Genomic DNA, 27366 nt, shown 5'->3' with positions numbered 1-27366 from the left:
GTCGTCGTCGTCATCGTCCTCCGGGACAAAGATGTCGTGCTCTTCCAAGAGAGCGGCAAAGTTCTTGCTGATCAGAGTTCCCACGTACAGGAAAGGCACCACCACTGCCGTCATGCGGATGAGACCAAATGGTGTCTGGAAAACATCAGTGGTGGGTGGGGGGGAATAATCGAAACCTTTAAGTGATATTTTATTCCTAAACAACAAAACTGCATTTACATACATGTTAAAAGTTCGAAACTGAATTTTAAAGTAGTTTTTAAAATCGGAAACATTTTTGATTTAGGCACAATATCAACTGACGTAAGTGGCTTTATCGTGGGTCCTGTTTTACCTCATTTCTAACTCAAGGCCCTGTTTTGAAGAGGTCCCGTGTTAAAGGCCTTCATTATCTCTGGGCATGTTGCTACATCATTGCCCTTAGTCACATTATCCACAGCACATCATGCACCAGATAGTATTCTAGCAGAGAAAGATAGAAAAAAAATGGTGGAGAGAATGGGCGGAATGTGGTGGTTACTGGGAGCCCATCAACTCATTTTTGTCCTGAGGCCCCAGAGACAGTTTATACGGCCGTGAGTTGAATCATTCCTAATGTGACAACATATTTCTTTCAATCTGGCTCTTCGTGGTGGCCTTGAGGTGGATTTCCCCAGATGTGTTCCATTTATATTACATTATCATTAGAGGGCCAGTTACGGACAACGTTAACTGTATAGTCGCTATTCTGGATAGAATTGAGTGCAGAGGCAGTTTTATTCGTATTGGACATCAATATAGTTCCAAAAAAAGACGTGTTGGTGTAATATAACGGTATACGTTATACACACATAATGTATTATTATTTGTATTGCTAACGTAAAATGTCCACAATAAATACCGACTTGAATTGATCAAATAAGTCAGAACTACTTCCTGAAATACATCTTACGTTCGTGTAAACATTCGCTCATTGGCTGACTTGACTAACCCAGCGCGTCTCCTGCCTTTATATTCGCTACAGCGCCTGTCAATTTAGAATTAAGTCCCGCCTCCGCTGTCAGTCATATTCCTTGTAGGTTTTTCGCTCGGTAACCAAAGCAGAATAAAACTCACTTTATCCGGTTTCGGTAAGACTGCCCCCGACGACGACGATACCGCGGTCCTGCTTTGAGTCGTCTTGGATATGTTCGATGTTTTCGAGCCGGTGTTACGGCTCACTACCCCCGCATTTCTGGTGAAAAGTCGCAGCGGGAGCCGCAGTATGACCGTCGCCATTTTTTCCTCAGTAATGTGATAGAGGGTGACGCCTCTGGAGGAGGCACTGGGAGGCACTGGGCGCGGCTTGACGTTTGACCAACAGTAATAAATAATTTCTATGCATCAATTGCCTTTACCAGTTATATACGGCAAACATCTGTCTCTGTGTTGTGGTTACCTCATTCAAATTCATGTTGCTCAATAAAATGCAAAAACAACAACAATGTACTGACAAGAAGTACAAAAAAACAATGAAAACAGTGCAGTGAGGAAAATCATCCAATAATCGAAGTTTATGTTAAAGATACAAACTAAACAAATTCACTTTAAACATTGAAAGTCTTCAAAGGTTTTGTTAAGTTTTGACCTCGACAGTAAGAGAGTGGAGCCAGTCCATTTATGTTTGTGGTTGATACATTTACTCAGGATCATTGTATGGTGTAAACTGGTCACATCCACCCCACTAGCCTTAAGAAACAACTTCACATAAAATCTCTCAATCTGTGCATGAGTCTTACTGATTAAACTATGCATATCCACCCAAAACACATGGCTGTAAGCAAAGTGACTACAATAAATGAAAAACAAGCATACATTTAGTTTATAGTCAAGTTTAACCAAATCAACACTTTATTTTCGGGCTGATGTTGACGTGAAGGATAAGCTAATTCTTTAACTTGACTACGAGGCTATTTACATACACCAAGCCTTTACCACTGTATCGCCAAGTATTGACCACGATAATGTCACTCCAGGAAATGTAATGTTTCGGATGTGACCAGGGCTGGAGCTCCCACTGATGACGCAAGGCTTATTATCTCAGTATTTGTTTTCTGGGAACATGGGGTTGAACAACAAGTTTACATTCTCCAATTACAAACATTCACAAGGTAGATGCTGTATAGGCTAATTCAACTAGACTTATTTAAAAGGGACTATCGACACGGCAGCAAAACTAAATAATTCTGCATACATAATTGGGGAAGGGGGTGCACTTAAGGGGGACTTGAACTCATTACTAAAGTATTTAAAAAATTAAGCATGATTAGTACATTTCTCAAGGGATTCGCTCACCATTTCTGTTTGCAAAATAGACTTATCTAGAAAATCCAAAGCTCAAACCATGAGCAATAAAACAGCTAGTTGTATATAGACTATCGTTTTTATTCCAGATTAAGTGTCTGTGTGGACAGGAAGGCTGTTTATGTCAGCAGGAAATGTCCAATTAAAAAATACAAACAATGTAAAACTAGATAAATAATGTATTTCAAATACTGGTGAGGTTTATAGACATGCCACCATTCATATGTACGGTATTAAAATACCCCAAAAATAATATTTCCGAACATTTTGACGTTTCAGTGAGGTGTAGTAACGTCACTAAACCGACAAGCGCGCAGGACTGACTGCAGCACTTCCTCGAGGCGGAGAGACGAGAGCGCGCTCCGCGGCGACGCGCACGGAGGGGAAGTGGAAAAGGCGGAAGAAAGGACGTTGAATAAACTTGCCAACTTCTAGCCGACTGGCTAGAAATACAGTTAGAGGCCATGTTACAGAGAAACTGGTGACTTACTTCTACACAGACTCAGTTTGCTAACCCACCGCCCTGTCTACATTCAGTCACCGCTCTCTCAGCGCGACACACGACACGACTGCGGGACTCCAGTTTTCAAACAGACGTTGTTCAACCGACCCGAAGCCATCCACCGTTACAAACTCACACTTAGCCGCTGTTAAAGTGCTGCAATAACCCGCCAGTTGCACCGGCGGTACACACAACCGGCTCGCGGGCTCCGCGGGAGTCGGGCTTTTTTCCTCCCTGTGGGAAAAGTTGTCCGCGGTCGGTGGAGGTGCCAACGAGGCCTGCAGTCAGGAGGCTGCATGTGTGAAGACCGTTGCTGGCGAGGAGTGACTCACGCAACGTTAGCGCCGACGCTCTGAACCATGTCGGCCCAGGCACAGATGCGAGCGATGCTGGACCAGCTCATGGGGACGGGGAGAGACGGTGAGCGCGGCTGGCCGGCCGGCCGGCCTGCCAGGGTTGAGACCGGCGCCCGGTCCGAGCAGGACGGGAGTTTAGTGTTGTTGCTACTAGCATTAGCCGGGAAGCTAACCGATACGCCAGTCGGTGTGTGGCATGCTTTGCAAACAGAGCTAGCTAACATGAGGATAGCTAGCCGGCTAGCTACCTGTTGTGTTTGAGTCAGAGTGTAAATGGCAAGTTGTTGCTAACATCCTCTACTAAATAACAAAAACAACCATTACTAACACTGTATTTAATCCTGGTCCGTGTGCTCTTTTATCCGTGGCTCCCTTTCTTTCCACCAGATGTTGTCATTTTATCAGACTATCTGAGCAGTTAACTTTTAGGATTTACTGGCAAGATGACTCGTTCATGGCAAGTCTGAACCTCCGTGATCTTTAGTACGTATCATGCCACGTTTTCGTCTGTGCGCTGGCTGACAAGTGCTCTTGTGGTTTTCTTTTTCTAAAGGAGATACCATGCGACAGAGAATCAAATTCACAGACGAGCGAGTCTGCAAAAGTCACCTCCTGGATTCCTGTCCTCATGACATTCTGTCTGGCACCGTGAGTATCATGTTCACACACACGCACATGATCATATATCATACGGTGCAGTCAGAAAGAATTACGACCGCTGTTATCTCTTTTTTGTTGTTGTCCTACTCCAGCACATTGAACTAAAAACGGAACGTTTAGGTTGTGCACAGTGGAGGACACATCCGATCCCCATTCAAATGTTTCACTGTCTTAGGATGAGATGGAAGGCATTAAGCCCTGATGCTGAGAAGGGAGGATAGCCACACTACAAGCCTGACATAGCATCAGTAGGAACCGTTTTAAATGTCGGCTGCGGTCTGGTCCACAGATTTTAGCCTGTAAACAATGTCATGTTTAACTCGTCCAGTCACTTTTTGTCCTTTCAAATTGAGACTGTAAATAAAGTGCTACATTTGTAACACCATTCATCAAAATGTGAACACAAACACCCTTGAGTTAAAGCAGAGTCAACACTTTAATCACTATTCAATATGGAGCTGTACGAAACAAATACAAAAAGTTGCTTGTGTGTCAATGCTTTGTTAGTGCGCTGTTCGTAAGCATATAGAAACCCAGTCGGTGTCAACGGCCTGGTTGTGCAGCTCTGATTCAGAGGAAATCACGTTTACACTCCCATATGTGAAATGTTCTCAGACGGGATGACGTTTTAACATTATGGGAATTATTGGAACGACAAATGTCAAGATGAGTGATGACGCATACAAAAGCTGTACGTAGATGTCTTTTCTGTTTTCTACAGAGAATGGATCTGGGAGAGTGTATGAAAGTCCATGACCTGGCCCTCAGAGCGGACTTCGAGATTGCCTCTAAAGAGCAGGAGTACTTCTTCGAACTTGATGTGAGTAATACACACACACACCCTAACACCCCATCATTTACTGCTCTCAAGTGAGACAAACTCTGGCTTTATGTGTGCGTCTCACACTTCCAAGTAAATCAAGAGTTTGGTCAAAGTGCTGCTGTGAAATTGTGACAAACTGCATGAGAAGTTGGTCTAGTTTAAGCAGCATCAAGGAAACTAAATAGTCTGTGGTCTCAGAAGGTTTCATAAAGGAGAAACAGCAGATCTTTCGTGAACAGATGTTTTGAGAGGAATTTAGAAGAGTTTAATCTGGTAAATTTGTATATCTGACAGACGAAAACTAATTTCATTTGTGTGTTTTCTCGCAGGCTGCCGAACACCTCCAGTCTTTCATCGCTGACTGCGACCGCAGGACCGAGCTGGCCAAGAAGAGACTAGCAGAGACGCAGGATGAGATCAGCGCTGAAGTGGCAGCAAAGGTGACACAAACTTACAGTCTTCTTTATGAAAGCTGTGCTCTTTATGACGGGCAATACATTGTCTCCTGGGGGAGTGGAAGGGGGGCACACATTCACACCACCTGTTATCATGAATCTGTGCAAAGTGTGTAGAGATAAACGTTTTCTCCCTCTGTCTCTCCCGCTGTGAAAGGCTGAACGTGTCCACGAGCTGAACGAGGAGATCGGGAAGCTGCTGGCCCGGGCGGAGCAGCTCGGGGGCGAGGGGAACGTAGACGAGGCCCAGCAGGTGCTGGAGATGGTGGAGAAGACTCGAGGCTTGAAGAAAGAAGCAGAGGTCAGAAAGTTGATAACTACTTTGTCGTGACTAGTTTGTTGTTTCAGAATAATAATTAAAATATTTATTTCAGACTGAAGACATATTGTTTACTAACTATGACATAATAATAATAATAATTAGCGACCAAAGGCAGTAAAACACATGACATAAATCTGTATTCTGCGGTCGCTATTAAACATAAGTTAAGTGTTTTGTTTTTATTGCGTGTCAGTACTTTAATTCCAGCTCCACGGTCTCATAACCTTTTGTCGTTGCAGGATGTGTACAGAAACTCCATGCCCGCCTCCAGCTTTCAGCAACAGAAACTCAGAGTGTGCGAGGTGTGCTCTGCCTACTTGGGTCTTCACGACAATGATCGTCGTCTCGCCGACCACTTTGGGGGCAAACTGCACATCGGGTTCATTGAAATCCGCGAGAAGCTTGAAAAGCTAAGGGTGAGCACTGCAACAGAATTACATTTAATCTACACGGTTATTGTTTAATGAGAAATCTTTAGTTGTATGTCCATTTGTTGTGCTATGAATCGGGTGTTGTTTTCAGTTCTGTTCTCTATTTTTGTTTTACCCAGAAAGCGGTTATAGAAAAACAAGAAAGAATGCGATCGAGAAGGCGAGAGGAACGCGAAAAAGATGACGAAAAGGAACGACAGTGGGAGCTGGAGCGGGAACAGGAGAGGGAGCGGGAGAGGGAAAAAGAGAGGGAGCGAGAGCGCGAGAGAGAACGGGAAAGAGAGCGTGAATGGGAGAGGGAGCGCGAGAGGGAGAGGGAGCGTAGGAGGTAAGGACTGGTCCGATCTTCGTTGTCGCTGCGTACAAAAGGAAAAAGCTCGGCGTCCTGTGTAAACTGTATTGTGCTCCTGTCTTAGGTCCAGATCTAGAAGTGGAGAACGATACAGGTATGTCGCTTTCAACCGAATCGCTCTGTGTTTGGTCCTCGTCAGAGTGACGTATGACTTCACAAAATCTACAGATGTGTGTGTAGACATATACAGACGGTATACTTAAAACACCTCGACATCACATTGGTGTGTATATTCCAGACAAGATTGGCATGTTGTGGTTTTATAGTGTCTTTCATTATATCCGGTCCTTTTTTCAGTATTACAAAATATGAACACAAACTTACTTGAAAAAGTTGTGAGATAGTTGGCAACTATTTTAATTATCGATGAATCTGTTTGTATAAAGTTCTCTCATTCAAGCTTCTTCAATGTGAATATTTTCTGGTTTCTGTACTTTTTCCATAACAGCAAAATGAATATATTTGAGTTTGTGTATCAAGGATTAATCAAAGAATCTTTAGCATTAATCTAAGAATCTTTAGCTTATAGCAGTGCAGCTAGCTTTTTTTCCCTTTTGATTTAAATCTCAAAATCTGTCTTTCTCCTTAAAACCAATTTCCTAGGGAGGGAGGCACCTCGACTTCGTCCTCCCATCGCTCAAGACGCCACCACTCCTCTCGTTCCAGAGAAGAAGGTGGCGACCGGGATCGGGAGAGAGAGAGAGAGAGAAAACATCGACACAAGGAGCGGCATCGCTCGCGCTCCCACTCCCACAGGCCCAAGAGGAAGAGGTGCAGCTTTTATCCTTCTGTCCTATTAGAAACTGTTGAACATTTGGCCACAATTATCTGCCATTTATTAAAGTAAAATAATTAAGTGATCATGAATATATTATTAATGTGTAGTTCAGCTCTAAATATTTATTTGTTTATGTATCTGATTTTAACATCACTACTGTTGCTTTAATGCAACAGCCACTGACTACCATCCAAGAATTAAAAATATAGTTTTACAAAGTTGTGTTGTACTTGAAATGTATCCAGTTTTCTCATAATGAAATTTTACTTTCACCCCACTGGTCTGACTTGCTCCCAGATATGGACAACTTTCTTTCAAATAAGGGATACCAAGTCTTTGATGTTGTGCTGGAAGCGCATGTCTCATAATGACTATGATGCTGAATCTGTTAGCTGATGAGTTCCCCTCCCCCTTCCCAGGTCTTCTGGAGACAGATCATCTCCCACTCGCGACGGAGAGCCCTCGCCGCCTCAAGAGATGACCAGACCGAGCGCAACAGGAGAGGGCTGGCGTGAGGACAGGCCGGAGTACGCCGACTGGGAGGGTGGGGAGAAGCCCCCTCCTGCGGATACGGCCACAGCCAGGCCCAGGGAACGGGAGAGATCCCTGTCATACGAGCGAGACCGGCGCTCCAGCTCTGAGGAGCGAGAGTCCGGGGAGATATGAACAGGGGTGGACGCCTCCGAAGTCTTCGATTTGGATACATCACTTACTAAAAGGAGCATGGGGAGACGAGTGTGTGTGTGTGTGTGTGTTGGTGCGAATGTGTGCGCGCGTTCATGGTAAATCGGGACGTGTGTACATCAGTGGGGGTGGACACTTAACATGGGTATGAGGGAACAACTTCTGTGGTGGCGGTGAAGGAAAACATGCAAAACCAACTTTTATAAGTCTGAATTGTGGAAGCAATGTAGTCCTTTTTTTTTTTTTTTTATGCCATCTTGTCGATTCTATGTACAGTTATTCTGACCGTAACGAGTGAGCTATGAGACGGCAGCTCTACGTTGAGTCTCTCTTTAGTTTTTTGTTTTTATTAATCATTACGTTGGAACCGTTTCCTGTTGCTTAACAATCTGTCGGTCTCAGTGGCTGCGGGTTCGTTCACACAGATTTGACTCATTAAATGTGGCGTCCCGGGCAGTAGTGTCTGAAAATGAGCTGTGAATGACCGAAGGCACTTCTGATGTTTGTCTTTGATTTGCTGCCTTCAAGCCATAACAATCTCATTTGGGAAATCCGAAATATATCCCAGAGCCTGCCTTTAAATTCCGGATGCAGTGATGAGCTCATACTACTTAATAAACTCACTTGTGTCCCCCCCCCCCCCCTCGAAAGAAGTCATCCAAATAGTTCCACTCAGTTGCTGACATGTGAATGCATATAGATGCATATTTACTTACCGACACGGAAAGACCCAGGGACTCCTGTTTGCTGTGATACAACCTGGATGTACTGGGGGAATCCACTTTGCTGTGCCACCATTACGTGAATAAAATGTTCTGCTTCTATTCAAATGCAATGTGTTTATACAAATTTGTCTTACCACCCGTTTGTGCAGAAGATTTTGCACAAATTAGGCATTTTGTATTATTTATGATACAACTTAGGTGTTTGTGGTTGGTGTCAGTTTTCTCGCACCTCTTATCTTTTTAATAATTGTATTTTAGCTTTTTGGTCCTGTCATTTATTACTAGTACAAAAATGAATCTAAATGTTAAATAGTTTGGCAATAAATAATCCTACTTAAAAGACCAGAAATGTATTTCATTGTAGGATCATGGCTCGGGAAGACTTAGAAATACTGTTTTAAATACTACATAATAAAACATGTATTTAAAGTTAAAAACAAGTAATCATTATGCATATAATATATATATTATAGGATTATAATTAATGATACGTTATTGTGTAAGCATCACTGAAGTTGCAGCTTGTGATGGTCTAACTACTTTAAGTACAGCATTAATAATCTGCAAAGCTAGCTAGTTTTAAAAAATTGTGAATTTAAAAATTACAATATTTGCCTCCAAAGAGATGGAGACTTAAGTACATAAATACATTTTTGAGGTACTTAATATTTTACAGAAGTACAGCATTTTGCTCCAAAAGCCCAATCGGTACTCAGGACTGCGTAACACCCAGCGCCCTGCAGGGGGCAGGAAAGAGCGGCGTTTGTTGTGGGATAAAACGTCATTACGTCGCCTGCCGATGGGGAGAAAACGTCTTGACGTCAGACGCACATTCGGAAAAGAAGCGCGACATGAGAAACGACCAGAGAGCTAGCCTCATTTATTAAGTCTCGTTTGCTAAAGCTTATGAAACGGGGGCCGTTTGTTTCAGGATGTCGCTGCTGAAGCCGTTCAGCAAGCTGCCGGGTTTGAACTCGGCGAACATCTTGGTGAGTTTGAGGTTGCCGAGAAGAACCGAGCTCGCACGAGGAGCTCCGAGGAGGGAGGCTAGCTCGGTGTTTTAAAGGGAGTGGACGGACCCGTTGAAAAGCAGAGACCGAGGTCTGTTCCGAGATGCTCGACTTGGATTCTTCTACTCATTCATGTAACGGGACATTTTGGTGGCAGATTTTCTAGTGTTTTACTCCACTAACGTTACACTTACTCGATGACTTTTAGCTCTATAGCTGTATATCAAATAATACTTTTGTACTTTTATTTAATGTAGTACTTTAACTTGTAATAGTGTTTTAACATTGTAGCATTGCTACTTTCAGTTGACTAAAATCATTTAGAATTTTTTTAATTGAGATTTCTTTTTTTTGCTACATACAATTAGTTTTACTCAAATGCAAATTGAATAACGTACACAAGCCATGTTTTTATATTGCATCCTCAGATAGAGTTAGGAGTTTTTTTTAAAATACTTCCCTTATTTCTTATGTTTGTGTCTGTGTTATCAGCCAGTTATGTGCTGACTTGGAGTGTTTTTCCTCCAGCTGGTGGAGAGCAAGGAGGAGTTTCAGCAGAGTTTGGCCGACGCTCTGGTGCAGGAGACGGCGTTCACTGTCAATGTGTGAGTACTGATGAGGCCTAACAAACTGCTGAGGTCAGCGGTTACATAGACGATATGGTCATTAAGCACACAACTGGAAACACCACCTGCTATCCTCAGGAGATGGTACCAATACCTGTATAGTGCCATTGACCGTGCATAGCATCCCCCCCCAAACAACCGGCTTGAGTTGTCTGACATGTGTCGTCTTTCCCATCAGGAGACTGGCCAAGAGTCTGCCTCTGCCAATGGAGAACGAGGAGAGCCGTCCGAGGATAGACCTTGTGGCGTTCATCATCGACCTGACCTCCGAGCTCAGGTATCTTTCAAATCCTTAAATGGATATTTTAATTCTCCACACAAGGGTCAAATATCTACTCTGTTGGATTTCTTTTCAGTTTGCCTGAATTAATTCTACTTTTATGTTGTGCGTAAACAATTTGGAGTCTCTGTCACAGCTGTTTCTTTCTCTTAAGTGACACACTTCCCATCTGTTATTTAATATAGAGGATTTTTAACTAGAGGGAAAGTGACTTCATTATCTGCTCCTGTAGACATTACTCTGCTACATCTTTACATGGCAAATATGTTTACTGCTAAATTAATGCTCCAAATATATAGAGAACCTTTAAAATATATGATTTAATAGTTTATCGTGTGTCCTTTCATCCATCTTTTTCTCCATAGTTTCCAGTCGACAGAAGCTTCCCTGAAATGTTTGGACCCTGGATATTTCCTTGGAAAAGTCTGCTTCATGGTCACTAATGGTATGGCAACATTTGTTTGCCCTCCTCAGCTTCTTGAATCACTCAAAGCAGGAGTAAAAGTGGTGAAATGGATCTTTTTTCCATTACAGTTTTAAGTAATAACATGCCCCATCCCTCCCTGTGTTGGTAAAATGACCCTGCCTGTCTCCTGTAGCTCGTAATGCTGCAGCCCCCATCGAGCGCCTGGATGCTGTCAGAAAGCTGGCTGCGTCGCTGCACTGCCCCCTGCTGTTCACGGAGGATCAGGTTGGTGTGTTGGCCACAAACATTCAGGGTAGTTTTGACCCAATACATAATTTCAGAGACCAATCTTCGTGTAGCACGAGGGAGAGACATTAATGGCCCAGTGGAAACAGGGAAACCGTGAATCTGTTTCCTCAATAAAAAGAGGTCATGGGATGTTAGGGATTAGGGCTGCAACTAAGAATACTTTTCTTTGTCAATTAATCTTCAGATTATGTTATCGATTAAACCTTTTGGTCTAGAACATTTCAGAAAATGGTGATTCGTCCAAGCACAAGTCTAAAACCCAGTGATATTTAGTGTACAGTCCTAGATGAGAACAAAAAGAGGAAGACATTGTAGCCAGCACATTTTTGGGGGGGATTAAATTGAACTTCCTGCAGGTACCCTTTTGTACATGTGGAATAAAGAGCTGTGTGTTTCTGCAGTCGATAACACGCCTTTATGTTTCTTTACAAGCAGCGTTGTGTGATGTTCTCCCCCCTCCAGACACCAGACGGTGTGACCAACGCCACGGAGAGGCTGCTGACCATCCTGAAGGTTGCAGCCGGCCTTGTTCCCATGGCTACCGCTCTCTACCTGTCCAACCTGACCCGCAGCACCGTGTCCCCGGATATCGACCAGCCGAGCTTCGATTAGTCCCCCACCCCCGGCTGTTTCCTCTGGAGGGAGGTCTTGTGTGTGTTTATATATTTATTTGTAGTAGCGGACGCTTCCAAACTGACAACACGTTCGCATGATATTTCCTTCTTGTCATTTCACATTACATGTTTGTGCCTTTTGGTAGTGATGTGTTCTTTGGTGTCGAGGCTTCGAAGCGTGTGTCGAGTAATCAGGAAGATTGTTGTGAAGCGCGTGTCGAGGCTTGTGTTAATGACGTATGTGATGACGTTCGTAGCCTCGCGAGCCGGCCGTACCACGTGACTGATTCAGAAGATGGTTTGTATTTGGTGCGCGATTCGCAATAAAAGGGGCAGCGAAACGCACATTTTGTGGACTTGGGACTTTATTGGGCATTTGTTTGCAAAGTATTCAAGCTTCTTTTTTTGCGATGGAACCAGCAAGAAAGGAGATGTTCCCCTGAACATTTTGAGCTGTTCTCTCTTAATAAAAAAGTATGCACGTAGTAATAATAACCATCGTAAAATATTCTCTCTACCCCAGCTTCATCTGTGCCCTGTGAAAGGGTATCTTCATAAGCCCAGCACTGTGGGCCTGTTGCTTTTTAAAAATAAAAATGAATACAATGTTGTCCCTAGTAACATAAGCACAGTCTCCCCAATTTGTTTCCACTTTCCCTTTTGACCCCGCCATTGTATTATAAAGACCGACACCATAATAATAAGTTCATAATTCATGTATTGGCATCACAAACATCATTCGTTCATTTATTCAATTCAAAGCTTCACACACCAAAGTCAGTGTCGTTATAATCACTCTGCCTGTTTTACATTCATTGTCCACTTGATGGCGCAGTAGAGCAAATGAAGCTTCGGCCCATGTGTGAACCAATTGGATGGAAAGCGTCAATGCTTCAGGAAGCTTCATCTCGCCATCACTACCTTTTGGATTTTAAGGTAGTTATTTTTCATCAGAACTGGTTCCAGAGAGGATTTCTTTTGTTTTTTCAAACCACATGTAAAGTCTGGATTTGATACAATATCATTCACGTGCTAAAACTGGAGACCAAAAAAAAAAAAATTGCAACTCACCGTAACCAGGTTTCTTCCGGCTCTGTGAAGAACAGGGAAGACATTGTTGACGTGATGTCGCAGTGTAAAAACAGGTGTAACTGATTGACAATTAAGTATGGTTCCTGTGAGCCAATGTGCACCAGACCAACACCTCAATGCAACAAGGGCCATAATTAGTGTTATTCCTCACACCTGTGTTGACCCCTACTATGTGCCGCGGCCAAATGGCTGCAGAGCCCTCGTTAATGTAATTACTGACACCTGTGCTTTCCCCACTACGTTGTTGCTTCCATGGTAGCCCCTCTAACTTTGAACCTATACAGACGTCTAATCAGACGGATCTTTTTTTGTAAACACCCGTGTGGGTGTGCAGGCCCTTTATAGATTATACTGTGTTTGTACAGCAACAAACGTGAAACTGCTCTTTGTATATCGAAGCCAACAACCTCCAGACGAGGCGCAGCTCTAACGAAGGACCCTATTGGCATGAATCCACCACGCCTGAAGAAAAACAGTTTCCAACCCAGCTGTCAATCACTGCCTGTGAACTCCAATCAAACTGTCAAACTTGGCAGCGCTGATCAAATATGAATTAAGATTTTGTTAGACCTGTTTGTGTCTCACCTTAAACATATTTTAGTGTTGGTTGGTTTATACATTAACTAATAAATGTCTGTATTGTTGCAATATTATGAACCATAGATCAGGGTGATATACTTCTAATGTCACTAAGAAGTCATGAAGATCATAACTGAGGTGGCCACGATACCCCGGCTGCCCTCGCTGAGTCTGTATAAAGTAGCCGTGAGGTTGGCCTGCATAATTCATATCTTTCAGAGCATGAAAGCTGTCACATGGTCATGAAGAGCATGTAAACGAGACATATCTAGTCTTCAACACAACAATATACTTGCACTCTTTGTTGTGTTTGTTTGTTTACAATATAAGATGACCGTGGTCTGCCAGTCCATGGGCACTGTTCCCGACCCCCATGCGACACTGAAAAGGCGTGTCAACCAAGACAGCCCAACAATGTCCAGCACTTTCAGCATCTCAGGGCGGATCTCATCCACTCCTGGCGCCTTGCCACCAAGGAGCTTTTTGACTACCTTAGCGACCTCTGCCAGGGATATGGGTGAAACCACCCCAAAGTCTTCCAGCGCTGCCCCCTCTCCGGGGGACATGTTGGCCGGGTTTAGGAGTTCCTCAAAGTGCTCTTCCCACCGCCCGACGATGTCCCCAGTACGGGTCAGTCCCCCGACCCCTGCTGAGAACAGCCTGGGGTAGACCCTGCTTTCCCTTCCTGAGCCGTCAGATGGTTTGCCAGAACTTCCTTGAGTCCAACCGAAAGTCCTTCTCCATGGCCTCCCCGAACTCCTCCCATGCCCGAGTTTTAGCCTCCGCGACCATCGCAGCTGCAGCCCTTCTGGCCCACCGGTACCCGTCAGCTGCTTCAGGAGACCCCTAGGCCAGCCAGGCCCGAAAGGCCTCCTTCAGTTTGACGGCTTCCCTCACCCCCGGTGTCCACCACCGGGTTCTCGGGTTGCCGCCACGACAGGAACCGATGACCTTCCCGCCACAGCCCCGAGCAGCCACGACCACAATAGAGGCTTTGAACAAGGTCCACTCGGATTCCATGTCCCCAGCCTCCCTCGGGATTTGTGAGAAGTTCTTCCGGAGGTGGGAGTTGAAGACCTCCCGGACAGGATCCTCTGCCAGACGTTCCCAGTTCACCCTCACTACACGTTTGGGCTTGCCAGGTCTTTCTAGCCGACTCCCCCGCCATCTGATCCAACTCACCGCCAGGTGGTGATCAGTTGACAGCTCTGCTCCTCTCTTCACCCGAGTGTCCAAGACATACGGCCGCAGATCAGATGATACGATTACAAAGTCGATCATTGATCTCCGGTCTAAGGTGTATTATAAATTAAATACACTGTGCAATACGGAAATATTGGCAAATTTGGTCATTTATCATACATTAATAATGCAGATTGTTTTTATTAACACAGAGTTTGAGGAAATCAAGCAGTTTTAAGTTCCACGGTCATCTTATATTGTAAACAATATAAGTCGATCATTGATCTCCGGCCTAAGGTGTTCTGGTAACAGGTACACTTATGAGCCACCTTATGTTCGAACATGGTGTTCGTTATGGACAAACTGTGGCTAGCACAGAAGTCCAACAACAAAACACCATTCGGGTTCAGATCGGGCAAGCCGTTCCTCCCAATCACGCCCCGCCAGGTTTCTCTGTCATTGCCCACGTGAGCGTTGAAGTCTCCCAGGAGAACTATGGAGTCGGCAGGCGCCGCCCTTTCCAGGACCCCTCCCACCGACTCCAAGAAGGCCGGATACTCCGAAATGCTGTTCGGTGCATAAGCACAAACAACAGTCAGAGCCTTACTCCCCGCAACCCGTAGGCGCAGGGAGGCGACCCTCTCGTTCCCCGGGGAACACTCCAACACAGCGGCGCTCAGCCGGGGGCTCGTGAGTATCCCCACTCCCGCCCGGCGCCTCTCACCCTGGGCAACTCCAGAAAAGGACAAAGTCCAACCCTTCTCCAAGAGCTTGGTTCCAGAGCCCATGCTGTGCGTGGAGGTGAGCCCAACTAAATCTAGCTGGTACCGCTCCACCTCCTGCACCAGCTCCGGCTCTTTCCTCGCTAGTGAGGTGACGTTCCACGTACCTAGAGCTAGTCTATGCCGCCGGCGATCGGCCCGCCCAGGTCTCCCGCCTGGCCCGCCGCCCGGTCTACATAGCACCCGACCCCGATAATTCTCCCTGCGGGTGGTGGGTCCACAGGGTGACTGCTGCTCCATGGTGTTTTTTCGGGCTGAGCCCGACCGGGCCCCATGGGCAAAAGCCCGGCCACCAGACGCTCGCCGACGAGCTCCCCTCCTGGGTCTGGCTCCGGGAGGGTGCCCCGGTTTCCATTGTCCGGGCAAGGTAGCTTCAGTACGTGGGCTGCTATTCATCAGGGTTTATTGAACCGCTCTTAGTCTGGGCTCTCCCCCGAGACCTGTTTGCCTTGGGAGACCCTACCAGGGGCTGATGCCCCGGACAACATAGCTCCCAGGATCACTGAGCCACTCAAACTCCTCCACCACGTTAAGGTGGCCGATTCATGTGATGTGAAATGACAAGAAGGAAATATCATGCTAAGGTGTCAGTTTGGAAGCATCCACTACTACAAATAAATATTTACGCACACAAGACACTCCCTCCAGAGGAAACAGCCGGGGGTGGGGGACTAATCGTAGCTCGGCTGGTCGATATCCGGGGACACGGTGCTGCGGGTCAGGTTGGACAGGTAGAGAGCGGTAGCCATGGGAACAAGGCCGGCTGCAACACTTCATTTGGTTGCCCAACCCTGTTGAACTATGACAATAAAAGTGTCACGGGTGTAGCCACAGGAACAGGACACACGCCAACAACGTCAAAAAGCAACTTTATTCCAAGCAGGAGAATCACAAACGATGGACTCACACACGTGATCATAACAGGACAAACTGACAAAGGGGAAAGACACAAACTAACCCTAACCCCTCCTAAATGTAGCTGCTTTTCCTAAACTGTGGGACGTGGCTGACTACAATCTAAACATAAACGTGGAATCAAAAGTTTCCAGATTAAATTTGGAGGTGTGGTGAGACGCGCAGTGAGAGCCAGATGATTGGTGACAGGACGGAGGGAGGGGGAGGGAGGGAGTATAAAAGGTCAGATTGGTCGGGGGGGGGGAGGTCAGGCCAAGAAGAATTTGGTTTAATCACACAGGATATTGTACTAATCTGCAGGTAATTACTGTTTTTTTTTTAAAAGTTTTTAATCCAAGGATAATGTACTTTTGTTGATATACATGTGTTGATTTAGGCCGCACTAACAGGGCTTAAAAGTGAAAATAGTTTTTGGGAAAACACAATAATACGTTCAAGCTGAATTTGGTTATGATTTGGCAAATTTGGTCGTTTATCATACATTCATAATGCAGATTGTTTTTATTTACACAGAGTTTGAGGAAATCAAGCAGTTTTAAGTTCCTCAGTCATTTTGTATTGTAAACAAACAAACACAACAAAGAGTGCAAGTATATTGTTGTGTTGAAGACTAGATATGAATTATGCAGGCCAACCTCACGGCTACTTTATACAGACTCAGCGAGGGCAGCCGGGGTATCATGGCCACCTCAGTTATGACTCGCCCTTCAAGGCAGTGGTTCCTGCTGCTGGCCGCGCAAAACCAAAAAGGAGACGATGTTACTTGATGTGATGAAGAATTTTGTTTTTTTCTCTAATTATTCCTTCATGTTATGTGACGGAATCATTTTTTATTCTTCAAATCAGTGTTTTTATTTGTGTCCCCGTTCCTCCATCTCCTCAGATCATGGCTGACTTTGACCTGGTGCTGAAGTATTGGGGTCCAGTGGAGGCGAACTACTTGGCCTATGGGAACCTGGTTCTGAGCCGGTTAGTGGCTCTGACGAGATAGGATTTCTCTTTAATAATAATAATAATGCATTTAATTCATATAGCGCTTTTCAAGGTACTCAAAGACACTTTACATAACATATTTAAAACATCCTAAAAGTTCTACAATAAAAACAAAAATTCCTCTCTGTCAGGTGGTTCGCTGGGAAAATGCAACTCATGATGCTTTTATTTACTATTTTAACAGTGAGGACGTGACAGTTGTATCTGTAAAACTTGGTGTGTGTGTGTGTGTGTGTGTACAGCTTATTCGCAGAGCACCCGGATACCCAGAAGCTGTTCCCCAAGTTCGCCGACATCGCCCAGGGTGACTTGGCTGCTGACGTGGCAGTTTCTACCCTCGGTGCCACGGTGCTGAGGAAGCTGGGCGAGCTGCTGAGGGCCAAAGGCAGCCACGCCGCCCTCCTCAAGCCTCTGGTCGACATCCACGGCAACAAGCACAAGATCCCCATCAACAACTTTAGGGTGAGGTCCATGTGCACGGAGGGGGACGTCTTGATGGTCCATCGTGGTTCCCATCCTGACTTTGCAGTAAATTTGTGTGATTTTCTCCAGCTGATTGCAGTGGTCGTCGGTAAAGTCCTGGGAGAGAAGGCCGGGCTGGACGCCGCCGGGCAGCAGGCCCTGAGTAACGTGATGGCCGTCGTCATCGCGGACATGGAGGCTGAATACAAACAGCGGGGCTTCACCGTCTGAAAGTCACACAAAGTCAGAGCAGGGTCAGATGACAGACAAGGAAATGGTTCACCTGCAAGATTAAATATTATAATAATTAAAAATGGGTTGATCTTCTGTACACATACATCAACTAAAAGCCAATGAAAGTATATCCAGCACAGCAGCACCAAGAATGACAGCCTCATGTATTACTATAGAATTAAGGATCATAGGAGAGAGAGAGAGAGAGAGAGAGAAGGTTTCAGTGTAATCTTTCGTTCTTATTTCAGTCAAATGAGATTGATCTCTTCTCTTCTCTTGACTAACAACTGTATAAACACTTTGTCAAATATTACCAATACAATCTAAATAAAAGCCATGGCTCTACTCTGCTCATTAACTTTGTCACAATTCCAAGTTTGTAATACGTTTGCAAATATAAAACAAAACGCACTTGATGAGTGTGGTATTTGTCCTGTGTGCATAATGCTCCGGGCAATAGAGCTGTATATCGGTCCCGTTAGAGAATTAATTACTGCTAATGAGAAGAATAATAATGTATGAGGGGACGGATCTCTTTTCAAAACATCGCACTCTGAATGACAATCCAGCTTCTGACGGACGGGGATCAGGTCTGAAAGTCTCAGCATCAAAGTGTCCTGGACACGCGTATATAAACACACACACAAGCCAAAGAACACTTGAACGCGTCAAACAGCGATGTCACCAAAGACCCTCGTGCACACATTATCTTCAGTCATCTGATTTAACGTGGACATGACCTCTGCTTCATTAAACCATATTTTTGGTGATAATCCAATATGAAGCCATGATCTATGACAGATGGCATGTGTCTATTCATTGTCAGTTGAGTATTTAGAAAGGACGAATCAAACAAACACACACACACACACACACACACACCAAATACCTTTAGACCCCATTGACATGCAAGCGGTATAATTACTGTGAGCTTGGAGCTCAAAAGCACAGACAGGAACATTTATTCTGTAATTTCACTGTATTGTGACAAAGCTGTCAAAAAAATCCCTCTACACATTTCCACAGGGAAAAAAAGCATATTGTGCCGTATTATAAATTAAATACACTGTGCAATACGGAAATATTGGCAAATTTGGTCATTTATCATACATTAATAATGCAGATTGTTTTTATTAACACAGAGTTTGAGGAAATCAAGCAGTTTTAAGTTCCACGGTCATCTTATATTGTAAACAAACAAACACAACAAAGAGTGCAAGTATATTGTTGTGTTGAAGACTAGATATGTCTCGTTTACATGCTCTTCATGACCATGTGACAGCTTTCATGCTCTGAAAGATATGAATTATGCAGGCCAACCTCACGGCTACTTTATACAGACTCAGCGAGGGCAGCCGGGGTATCGTGGCCACCTCAGTTATGATCTTCATGACTTCTTAGTGACATTAGAAGTATATCGCCCTGATCTATGGTTCATAACATTGCAACAATACAGACATTTATTAGTTAATGTATAAACCAACCAACACTAAAATATGTTTAAGGTGAGACACAAACAGGTCTAACAAAATCTTAATTCATATTTGATCAGCGCTGCCAAGTTTTACAGTTTGATCGGAGTTCAAAGGCAGTGATTGACAGCTGGTTGTTTTTCCTCAGCCGTGGTGGAATCATGCCATTATCATCACTAAAGGATTTTTTTTCAGATTAAAAAAAATCTTAGGATAATTATGTAAAGTTCAAATGTATGTGCTAAGGATTTGAGATTAAAGTGCTGAATACCAGGCCAAGAAGAATTTGGTTTAATCACACAGGATATTGTACTACTCTGCAGTTAGGTACTGTCTTTTTAAAAAAAAAGTTTTTAATCTAAGGATAATGTACTTTTGTTGATATACATGTGTTGATTTAGGCCGCACTAACAGGGCTTAAAAGTGACAATAGTTTTTGGGAAAACACAATAATACGTTCAAGCTGAATTTGGTTATGATTTGGCAAATTTGGTCGTTTATCATACATTCATAATGCAGATTGTTTTTATTAACACAGAGTTTGAGGAAATCAAGCAGTTTTAAGTTCCACGGTCATCTTATATTGTAAACAAACAAACACAACAAAGAGTGCAAGTATATTGTTGTGTTGAAGACTAGATATGTCTCGTTTACATGCTCTTCATGACCATGTGACAGCTTTCATGCTCTGAAAGATATGAATTATGCAGGCCAACCTCACGGCTACTTTATACAGACTCAGCGAGGGCAGCCGGGGTATCGTGGCCACCTCAGTTATGATCTTCATGACTTCTTAGTGACATTAGAAGTATATCACCCTGATCTATGGTTCATAATATTGCAACAATACAGACATTTATTAGTTAATGTATAAACCAACCAACACTAAAATATGTTTAAGGTGAGACACAAACAGGTCTAACAAAATCTTAATTCATATTTGATCAGCGCTGCCAAGTTTGACAGTTTGATTGGAGTTCACAGGCAGTGATTGACAGCTGGGTTGGAAACTGTTTTTCTTCAGGTGTGGTGGATTCATGCCAATAGGGTCTGTAAGATTCGTGTTCAAAGCTCCGGGTCCCGTGGCCGCAGGAAATTCAGGATTCGAGTTAAAGTTTAACAATATTTAATGGCAAAGATAATACTCATGTAGCGTTCACGATCGTGGGGCCAGAAAGGAGAATCTCTCCACAGACGGACTGCGGCTCCCAGGGAGCCACAGTCCGGGGCTGTCTCGAGTCTCCAGACCAGTAGAACCATTTCCCCAGAACAAATGCTCGGTCGTTAGTATGGTCATGCAAATGAATTCACACCTAAAGGTTAGTTCCATTGTTCATTTCAAAGGATGCCGCCGTTCTGTTCGCTAAGCCAATTGATAAATTAGCGGGGTCAAAGCTCACTCTTCTGGTCAAGGACAGGAAGTTCCCCATCAGAATAAAACCCTATTATCCTGCCTTCAGAATAAAAGCAACACATTAGGTTTCAATCGACATCCATTTTAACTATTGTCTAAACAATAAAACATTCATTCATTCCCATGCATCATACAGTTAATAATTACATTTGTCATTAAAACAGAATAATAAAACAGTGATCCTCTCTTATGTTTCACAATACATTCCCCCAGAATATTCCTCATAATATCTCAAATTAATTATCATATCTTTCTTTATGTATTAATTTAAAACATAAACTTCTCTTATCTACATGTGCAAATATATATAAAATCCACTACAACCTAACAGTCCCTCCTTTTATACTATTCCATAGTATAAACAACTTGTATTGGATTTTATTTCACCGCACTGTAAACATCACTGTAATACAATCTTTATTATCAATACCTGTGGAAGAAAAACAATATCACTCCCTCCTTTTGACCCTGCTCTGCAAAGTAACTAAAGTCTAGGAGTGTTGTGATCAGATATGTGTCTATCTGTGCATATGTCTATGTGCATCTTCTTTCTCTGCACTCTCATCTTCTCCATGGTCTCCTCCTCTGCATTCCTCCATTCCTCGATTTCCTCGAGTAAAAGGAAAACAGCAAGTTCAAACACTATATTTATTTTATTATGATGATCATCAAACAGACTTCTGTGTTTTGTTATTTGAATCAATGTGTTAAAGGTGCACGATACTCCTCTGTGGGCAGCTCATCTGTTGGTGAGGTCCATCACAGCAGGCAGCCAGGTACACGGTGAAGGTCGACGATGGATAGTGTAGCTGTGGGAGAGAATTAAAACACACAGAGCGGCTTTCTGCGCCGGCTCTAACTAAAGTTGGATATCTGAAATATATTTGGAAATAATTTCATATTTCCCGAACCAATTCTCCAACATGTCTGAGAAGTAGTCATTCTATTTCTATGTTTTCTTTTAATCTTCTCAAAAATTATTTCTTAAGGAACTGAATTATCCAGGTTCTTGAATAACGTACACAAGCCATGTTTTTATATTGCATCCTCAGATAGAGTTAGGAGTTTTTTTAAAATACTTTCTTTATTTCTTATGGCTGTGTCTGTGTTATCAGCCAGTTATGTGCTGACTTGGAGTGTTTTTCCTCCAGCTGGTGGAGAGCAAGGAGGAGTTTCAGCAGAGTTTGGCCGACGCTCTGGTGCAGGAGACGGCGTTCACTGTCAATGTGTGAGTACTGATGAGGCCTAACAAACTGCAGAGGTCAGCGGTTACATAGACGATATGGTCATTAAGCACACAACTGGAAACACCACCTGCTATCCTCAGGAGATGGTACCAATACCTGTATAGTGCCATTGACCGTGCATAGCATCCCCCCCCAAACAACCGGCAAACAGGTCCTTCGTTAGAGCTGCGCCTCGTCTGGAGGTTGTTGGCTTCGATATACAAAGAGCAGTTTCACGTTTGTTGCTGTACAAACACAGTATAATCTATAAAGGGCCTGCACACCCACACGGGTGTTTACAAAAAAAGATCCGTCTGATTAGACGTCTGTATAGGTTCAAAGTTAGAGGGGCTACCATGGAAGCAACAACGTAGTGGGGAACGCACAGGTGTCAGTAATTACATTAACGAGGGCTCTGCAGCCATTTGGCCGCGGCACATAGTAGGGGTCAACACAGGTGTGAGGAATAACACTAATTATGGCCCTTGTTGCATTGAGGTGTTGGTCTGGTGCACATTGGCTCACAGGAACCATACTTAATTGTCAATCAGTTACACCTGTTTTTACACTGCGACATCATGTCAACAATGTCTTCCCTGTTCTTCACAGATCCGGAAGAAACCTGGTTACGGTTGCAATATAGTTGGTCTCCAGTTTTAGCACGTGAATGATATTGTATCAAATCCAGACTTTACATGTGGTTTGAAAAAACAAAAGAAATCCTCTCTGGAACCAGTTCTGATGAAAAATAACTACCTTAAAATCCAAAAGGTAGTGATGGCGAGATGAAGCTTCCTGAAGCATTGACGCTTTCCATCCAATTGGTTCACACATGGGCCGAAGCTTCATTTGCTCTACTGCGCCATCAAGTGGACAATGAATGTAAAACAGGCAGAGTGATTATAACGACACTGACTTTGGTGTGTGAAGCTTTGAATTGAATAAATGAACGAATGATGTTTGTGATGCCAATACATGAATTATGAACTTATTATTATGGTGTCGGTCTTTATAATACAATGGCGGGGTCAAAAGGGAAAGTGGAAACAAATTGGGGAGACTGTGCTTATGTTACTAGGGACAACATTGTATTCATTTTTATTTTTAAAAAGCAACAGGCCCACAGTGCTGGGCTTATGAAGATACCCTTTCACAGGGCACAGATGAAGCTGGGGTAGAGAGAATATTTTACGATGGTTATTATTACTACGTGCATACTTTTTTATTAAGAGAGAACAGCTCAAAATGTTCAGGCGAACATCTCCTTTCTTGCTGGTTCCATCGCAAAAAAAGAAGCTTGAATACTTTGCAAACAAATGCCCAATAAAGTCCCAAGTCCACAAAATGTGCGTTTCGCTGCCCCTTTTATTGCGAATCGCGCACCAAATACAAACCATCTTCTGAATCAGTCACGTGGTACGGCCGGCTCGCGAGGCTACGAACGTCATCACATACGTCATTAACACAAGCCTCGACACGCGCTTCACAACAATCTTCCTGATTACTCGACACACGCTTCGAAGCCTCGACACCAAAGAACACATCACTACCAAAAGGCACAAACATGTAATGTGAAATGACAAGAAGGAAATATCATGCGAACGTGTTGTCAGTTTGGAAGCGTCCGCTACTACAAATAAATATATAAACACACACAAGACCTCCCTCCAGAGGAAACAGCCGGGGGTGGGGGACTAATCGAAGCTCGGCTGGTCGATATCCGGGGACACGGTGCTGCGGGTCAGGTTGGACAGGTAGAGAGCGGTAGCCATGGGAACAAGGCCGGCTGCAACCTTCAGGATGGTCAGCAGCCTCTCCGTGGCGTTGGTCACACCGTCTGGTGTCTGGAGGGGGGAGAACATCACACAACGCTGCTTGTAAAGAAACATAAAGGCGTGTTATCGACTGCAGAAACACACAGCTCTTTATTCCACATGTACAAAAGGGTACCTGCAGGAAGTTCAATTTAATCCCCCCCAAAAATGTGCTGGCTACAATGTCTTCCTCTTTTTGTTCTCGTCTAGAACTGTACACTAAATATCACTGGGTTTTAGACTTGTGCTTGGACGAATCACCATTTTCTGAAATGTTCTAGACCAAAAGGTTTAATCGATAACATAATCTGAAGATTAATTGACAAAGAAAAGTATTCTTAGTTGCAGCCCTAATCCCTAACATCCCATGACCTCTTTTTATTGAGGAAACAGATTCACGGTTTCCCTGTTTCCACTGGGCCATTAATGTCTCTCCCTCGTGCTACACGAAGATTGGTCTCTGAAATTATGTATTGGGTCAAAACTACCCTGAATGTTTGTGGCCAACACACCAACCTGATCCTCCGTGAACAGCAGGGGGCAGTGCAGCGACGCAGCCAGCTTTCTGACAGCATCCAGGCGCTCGATGGGGGCTGCAGCATTACGAGCTACAGGAGACAGGCAGGGTCATTTTACCAACACAGGGAGGGATGGGGCATGTTATTACTTAAAACTGTAATGGAAAAAAGATCCATTTCACCACTTTTACTCCTGCTTTGAGTGATTCAAGAAGCTGAGGAGGGCAAACAAATGTTGCCATACCATTAGTGACCATGAAGCAGACTTTTCCAAGGAAATATCCAGGGTCCAAACATTTCAGGGAAGCTTCTGTCGACTGGAAACTATGGAGAAAAAGATGGATGAAAGGACACACGATAAACTATTAAATCATATATTTTAAAGGTTCTCTATATATTTGGAGCATTAATTTAGCAGTAAACATATTTGCCATGTAAAGATGTAGCAGAGTAATGTCTACAGGAGCAGATAATGAAGTCACTTTCCCTCTAGTTAAAAATCCTCTATATTAAATAACAGATGGGAAGTGTGTCACTTAAGAGAAAGAAACAGCTGTGACAGAGACTCCAAATTGTTTACGCACAACATAAAAGTAGAATTAATTCAGGCAAACTGAAAAGAAATCCAACAGAGTAGATATTTGACCCTTGTGTGGAGAATTAAAATATCCATTTAAGGATTTGAAAGATACCTGAGCTCGGAGGTCAGGTCGATGATGAACGCCACAAGGTCTATCCTCGGACGGCTCTCCTCGTTCTCCATTGGCAGAGGCAGACTCTTGGCCAGTCTCCTGATGGGAAAGACGACACATGTCAGACAACTCAAGCCGGTTGTTTGGGGGGGGATGCTATGCACGGTCAATGGCACTATACAGGTATTGGTACCATCTCCTGAGGATAGCAGGTGGTGTTTCCAGTTGTGTGCTTAATGACCATATCGTCTATGTAACCGCTGACCTCTGCAGTTTGTTAGGCCTCATCAGTACTCACACATTGACAGTGAACGCCGTCTCCTGCACCAGAGCGTCGGCCAAACTCTGCTGAAACTCCTCCTTGCTCTCCACCAGCTGGAGGAAAAACACTCCAAGTCAGCACATAACTGGCTGATAACACAGACACAGCCATAAGAAATAAAGGAAGTATTTAAATAAAAACTCCTAACTCTATCTGAGGATGCAATATAAAAACATGGCTTGTGTACGTTATTCAATTTGAGTAAAACTAATTGTATGTAGCAAAAAAAAGAAATCTCAATTAAAAAAATTCTAAATGATTTTAGTCAACTGAAAGTAGCAATGCTACAATGTTAAAACACTATTACAAGTTAAAGTACTACATTAAATAAAAGTACAAAAGTATTATTTGATATACAGCTATAGAGCTAAAAGTCATCGAGTAAGTGTAACGTTAGTGGAGTAAAACACTAGAAAATCTGCCACCAAAATGTCCCGTTACATGAATGAGTAGAAGAATCCAAGTCGAGCATCTCGGAACAGACCTCGGTCTCTGCTTTTCAACGGGTCCGTCCACTCCCTTTAAAACACCGAGCTAGCCTCCCTCCTCGGAGCTCCTCGTGCGAGCTCGGTTCTTCTCGGCAACCTCAAACTCACCAAGATGTTCGCCGAGTTCAAACCCGGCAGCTTGCTGAACGGCTTCAGCAGCGACATCCTGAAACAAACGGCCCCCGTTTCATAAGCTTCAGCAAACGAGACTTAATAAATGAGGCTAGCTCTCTGGTCGTTTCTCATGTCGCGCTTCTTTTCCGAATGTGCGTCTGACGTCAAGACGTTTTCTCCCCATCGGCAGGCGACGTAATGACGTTTTATCCCACAACAAACGCCGCTCTTTCCTGCCCCCTGCAGGGCGCTGGGTGTTACGCAGTCCTGAGTACCGATTGGGCTTTTGGAGCAAAATGCTGTACTTCTGTAAAATATTAAGTACCTCAAAAATGTATTTATGTACTTAAGTCTAATAATATTGTAATTTTTAAATTCACAATTTTTTAAAATTAGCTAGCTTTGCAGATTATTAATGCTAAATATAATCAATGAATGCATTTTTTTCTGAATTAAGCCACCCGGCTGTACTTAAAGTAGTTAGACCATCACAAGCTGCAACATCAGTGATGCTTACACAATAACGTATCATTAATTATAATCCTATAATATATATATTATATGCATAATGATTACTTGTTTTTAACTTTAAATACAGGTTTTATTATGTAGTATTTAAAACAGTATTTCTAAGTCTTCCCAAGCCATGATCCTACAATGAAATACATTTCTGGTCTTTTAAGTAGGATTATTTATTGCCAAACTATTTAACATTTAGATTCATTTTTGTACTCGTAATAAATGACAGGACCAAAAAGCCACAGAATGGTATGTTCCCTCATACCCATGTTAAGTGTCCACCCCCGCTGATGTACACATGTCCCGATTTACCATGAACACGCGCACAAACATTCGCACCAACACACACACACACACACACACACACACACACTCGTCTCCCCATGCTCCTTTTAGTAAGTGATGTATCCAAATCGAAGTCCGTACTCCTGCCTGTCCTCACGCCAGCCCTCTCCTGTTGCGCCCGGTCTGGTCATCTCTTGAGGCGGCGAGGGCCCTCCGTCGCGAGTGGGAGATGATCTGTCTCCAGAAGACCTGGGAGAGATCCCTCTACTTATGTCGTAGTACTAACAAGAGTAGTAGTTTTCAGCAGCTGAAGTTTTAGTAGTGGTCGTAGTAGAAGTATCAGTGGTTCCAAGAAGTAGCAGCAGTAGGATCAAAAAGCTGAATCATACAGTAATAGTTGAAGATTGTGTCAAAATGTAAAAGTTGAAATGTGTTGAAATGTGTTGAAATGTGTCTGGAGATGAAGTTCACTTCACAGCATTCCAACAAATACATTTAACAGAACTAATCACCTTAAAGTCCTACTTGTATCTTGTCTTTATAATTCCTTGCATTTTTTCTTTTTTCTTTTTTAATGCCTTTTAAGTTTCCTGCACTTTTTATTTAAC

At 43.6% G+C, this 27366-nt stretch overlaps 5 protein-coding genes across 8 annotated transcripts in view; 3 read left to right on the top strand and 2 right to left on the bottom strand.

Annotated features, from left to right (window-relative positions):
- Nucleotides 1-1282, bottom strand: part of smdt1b (single-pass membrane protein with aspartate-rich tail 1b) — a 1692-nt gene extending 410 nt beyond the window's left edge. Inside the window, exons 1-2 of the mRNA XM_034531672.1 lie at nt 1096-1282; nt 1-135 (exon numbers count right to left, since the gene is read on the bottom strand). The exon at nt 1-135 is cut by the window's left edge and continues 24 nt beyond it. Coding sequence (XP_034387563.1) covers nt 1-135; nt 1096-1257 — 297 coding nt within the window. The 5' untranslated portion in view covers nt 1258-1282. The remainder of the gene's footprint in view (nt 136-1095) is intronic.
- Nucleotides 1283-2648: 1366 nt separating this feature from the next.
- zgc:158803 (LUC7 domain-containing protein) lies at nt 2649-8515 on the top strand. 2 transcript variants are annotated; one of them, XM_034531651.1, is made up of 10 exons: nt 2649-3244; nt 3734-3828; nt 4562-4660; nt 4993-5103; nt 5276-5419; nt 5680-5856; nt 5991-6199; nt 6288-6317; nt 6827-6994; nt 7421-8515. In XM_034531651.1, the coding sequence occupies exons 1-10, from the start codon at nt 3184-3186 to the stop codon at nt 7665-7667; spliced, it is 1341 nt and encodes a 446-aa protein (XP_034387542.1). In that variant the 5' UTR covers nt 2649-3183; the 3' UTR covers nt 7668-8515. The 2 variants fall into 2 exon arrangements, with proteins under 2 accessions (XP_034387542.1, XP_034387551.1); XM_034531660.1 differs by lacking the exon at nt 2649-3244 and adding an exon at nt 3266-3637.
- Nucleotides 8516-9223: 708 nt separating this feature from the next.
- On the top strand, nt 9224-12000 carry LOC117739218 (centromere protein M-like). Of its 2 annotated transcripts, none has more exons than XM_034545521.1 (6): nt 9224-9399; nt 9949-10025; nt 10225-10323; nt 10692-10771; nt 10926-11017; nt 11504-12000. In XM_034545521.1, exons 1-6 carry the CDS (start codon nt 9343-9345, stop codon nt 11651-11653), a joined length of 555 nt encoding a protein of 184 aa, XP_034401412.1. In that variant the 5' UTR covers nt 9224-9342; the 3' UTR covers nt 11654-12000. The 2 variants fall into 2 exon arrangements, with proteins under 2 accessions (XP_034401412.1, XP_034401404.1); XM_034545513.1 differs by having other exon boundaries at nt 11477-12000.
- A 4433-nt stretch (nt 12001-16433) lies between these two features.
- mb (myoglobin) lies at nt 16434-18241 on the top strand. Its single transcript, XM_034533848.1, has 4 exons — nt 16434-16505; nt 17089-17174; nt 17441-17660; nt 17751-18241. The coding sequence occupies exons 2-4, from the start codon at nt 17092-17094 to the stop codon at nt 17889-17891; spliced, it is 444 nt and encodes a 147-aa protein (XP_034389739.1). The 5' UTR covers nt 16434-16505; nt 17089-17091; the 3' UTR covers nt 17892-18241.
- A 4968-nt stretch (nt 18242-23209) lies between these two features.
- On the bottom strand, nt 23210-26126 carry pane1 (proliferation associated nuclear element). 2 transcript variants are annotated; one of them, XM_034545288.1, is made up of 6 exons: nt 25949-26126; nt 25329-25405; nt 25031-25129; nt 24583-24662; nt 24337-24428; nt 23210-23877 (listed from the first exon to the last, which is right to left on the bottom strand). In XM_034545288.1, the coding sequence occupies exons 1-6, from the start codon at nt 26003-26005 to the stop codon at nt 23701-23703; spliced, it is 582 nt and encodes a 193-aa protein (XP_034401179.1). In that variant the 5' UTR covers nt 26006-26126; the 3' UTR covers nt 23210-23700. The 2 variants fall into 2 exon arrangements, with proteins under 2 accessions (XP_034401179.1, XP_034401187.1); XM_034545296.1 differs by having other exon boundaries at nt 23210-23850.
- Nucleotides 26127-27366: the final 1240 nt, after the last annotated feature.

Source organism: Cyclopterus lumpus, chromosome 1, assembly GCF_009769545.1.
Source record: "Cyclopterus lumpus isolate fCycLum1 chromosome 1, fCycLum1.pri, whole genome shotgun sequence".
NCBI lineage: Eukaryota > Metazoa > Chordata > Actinopteri > Perciformes > Cyclopteridae > Cyclopterus > Cyclopterus lumpus.
The sequence above is the reverse complement of the archived record's forward strand: the minus strand, read 5'-3'. Positions and strand labels throughout refer to the sequence as shown.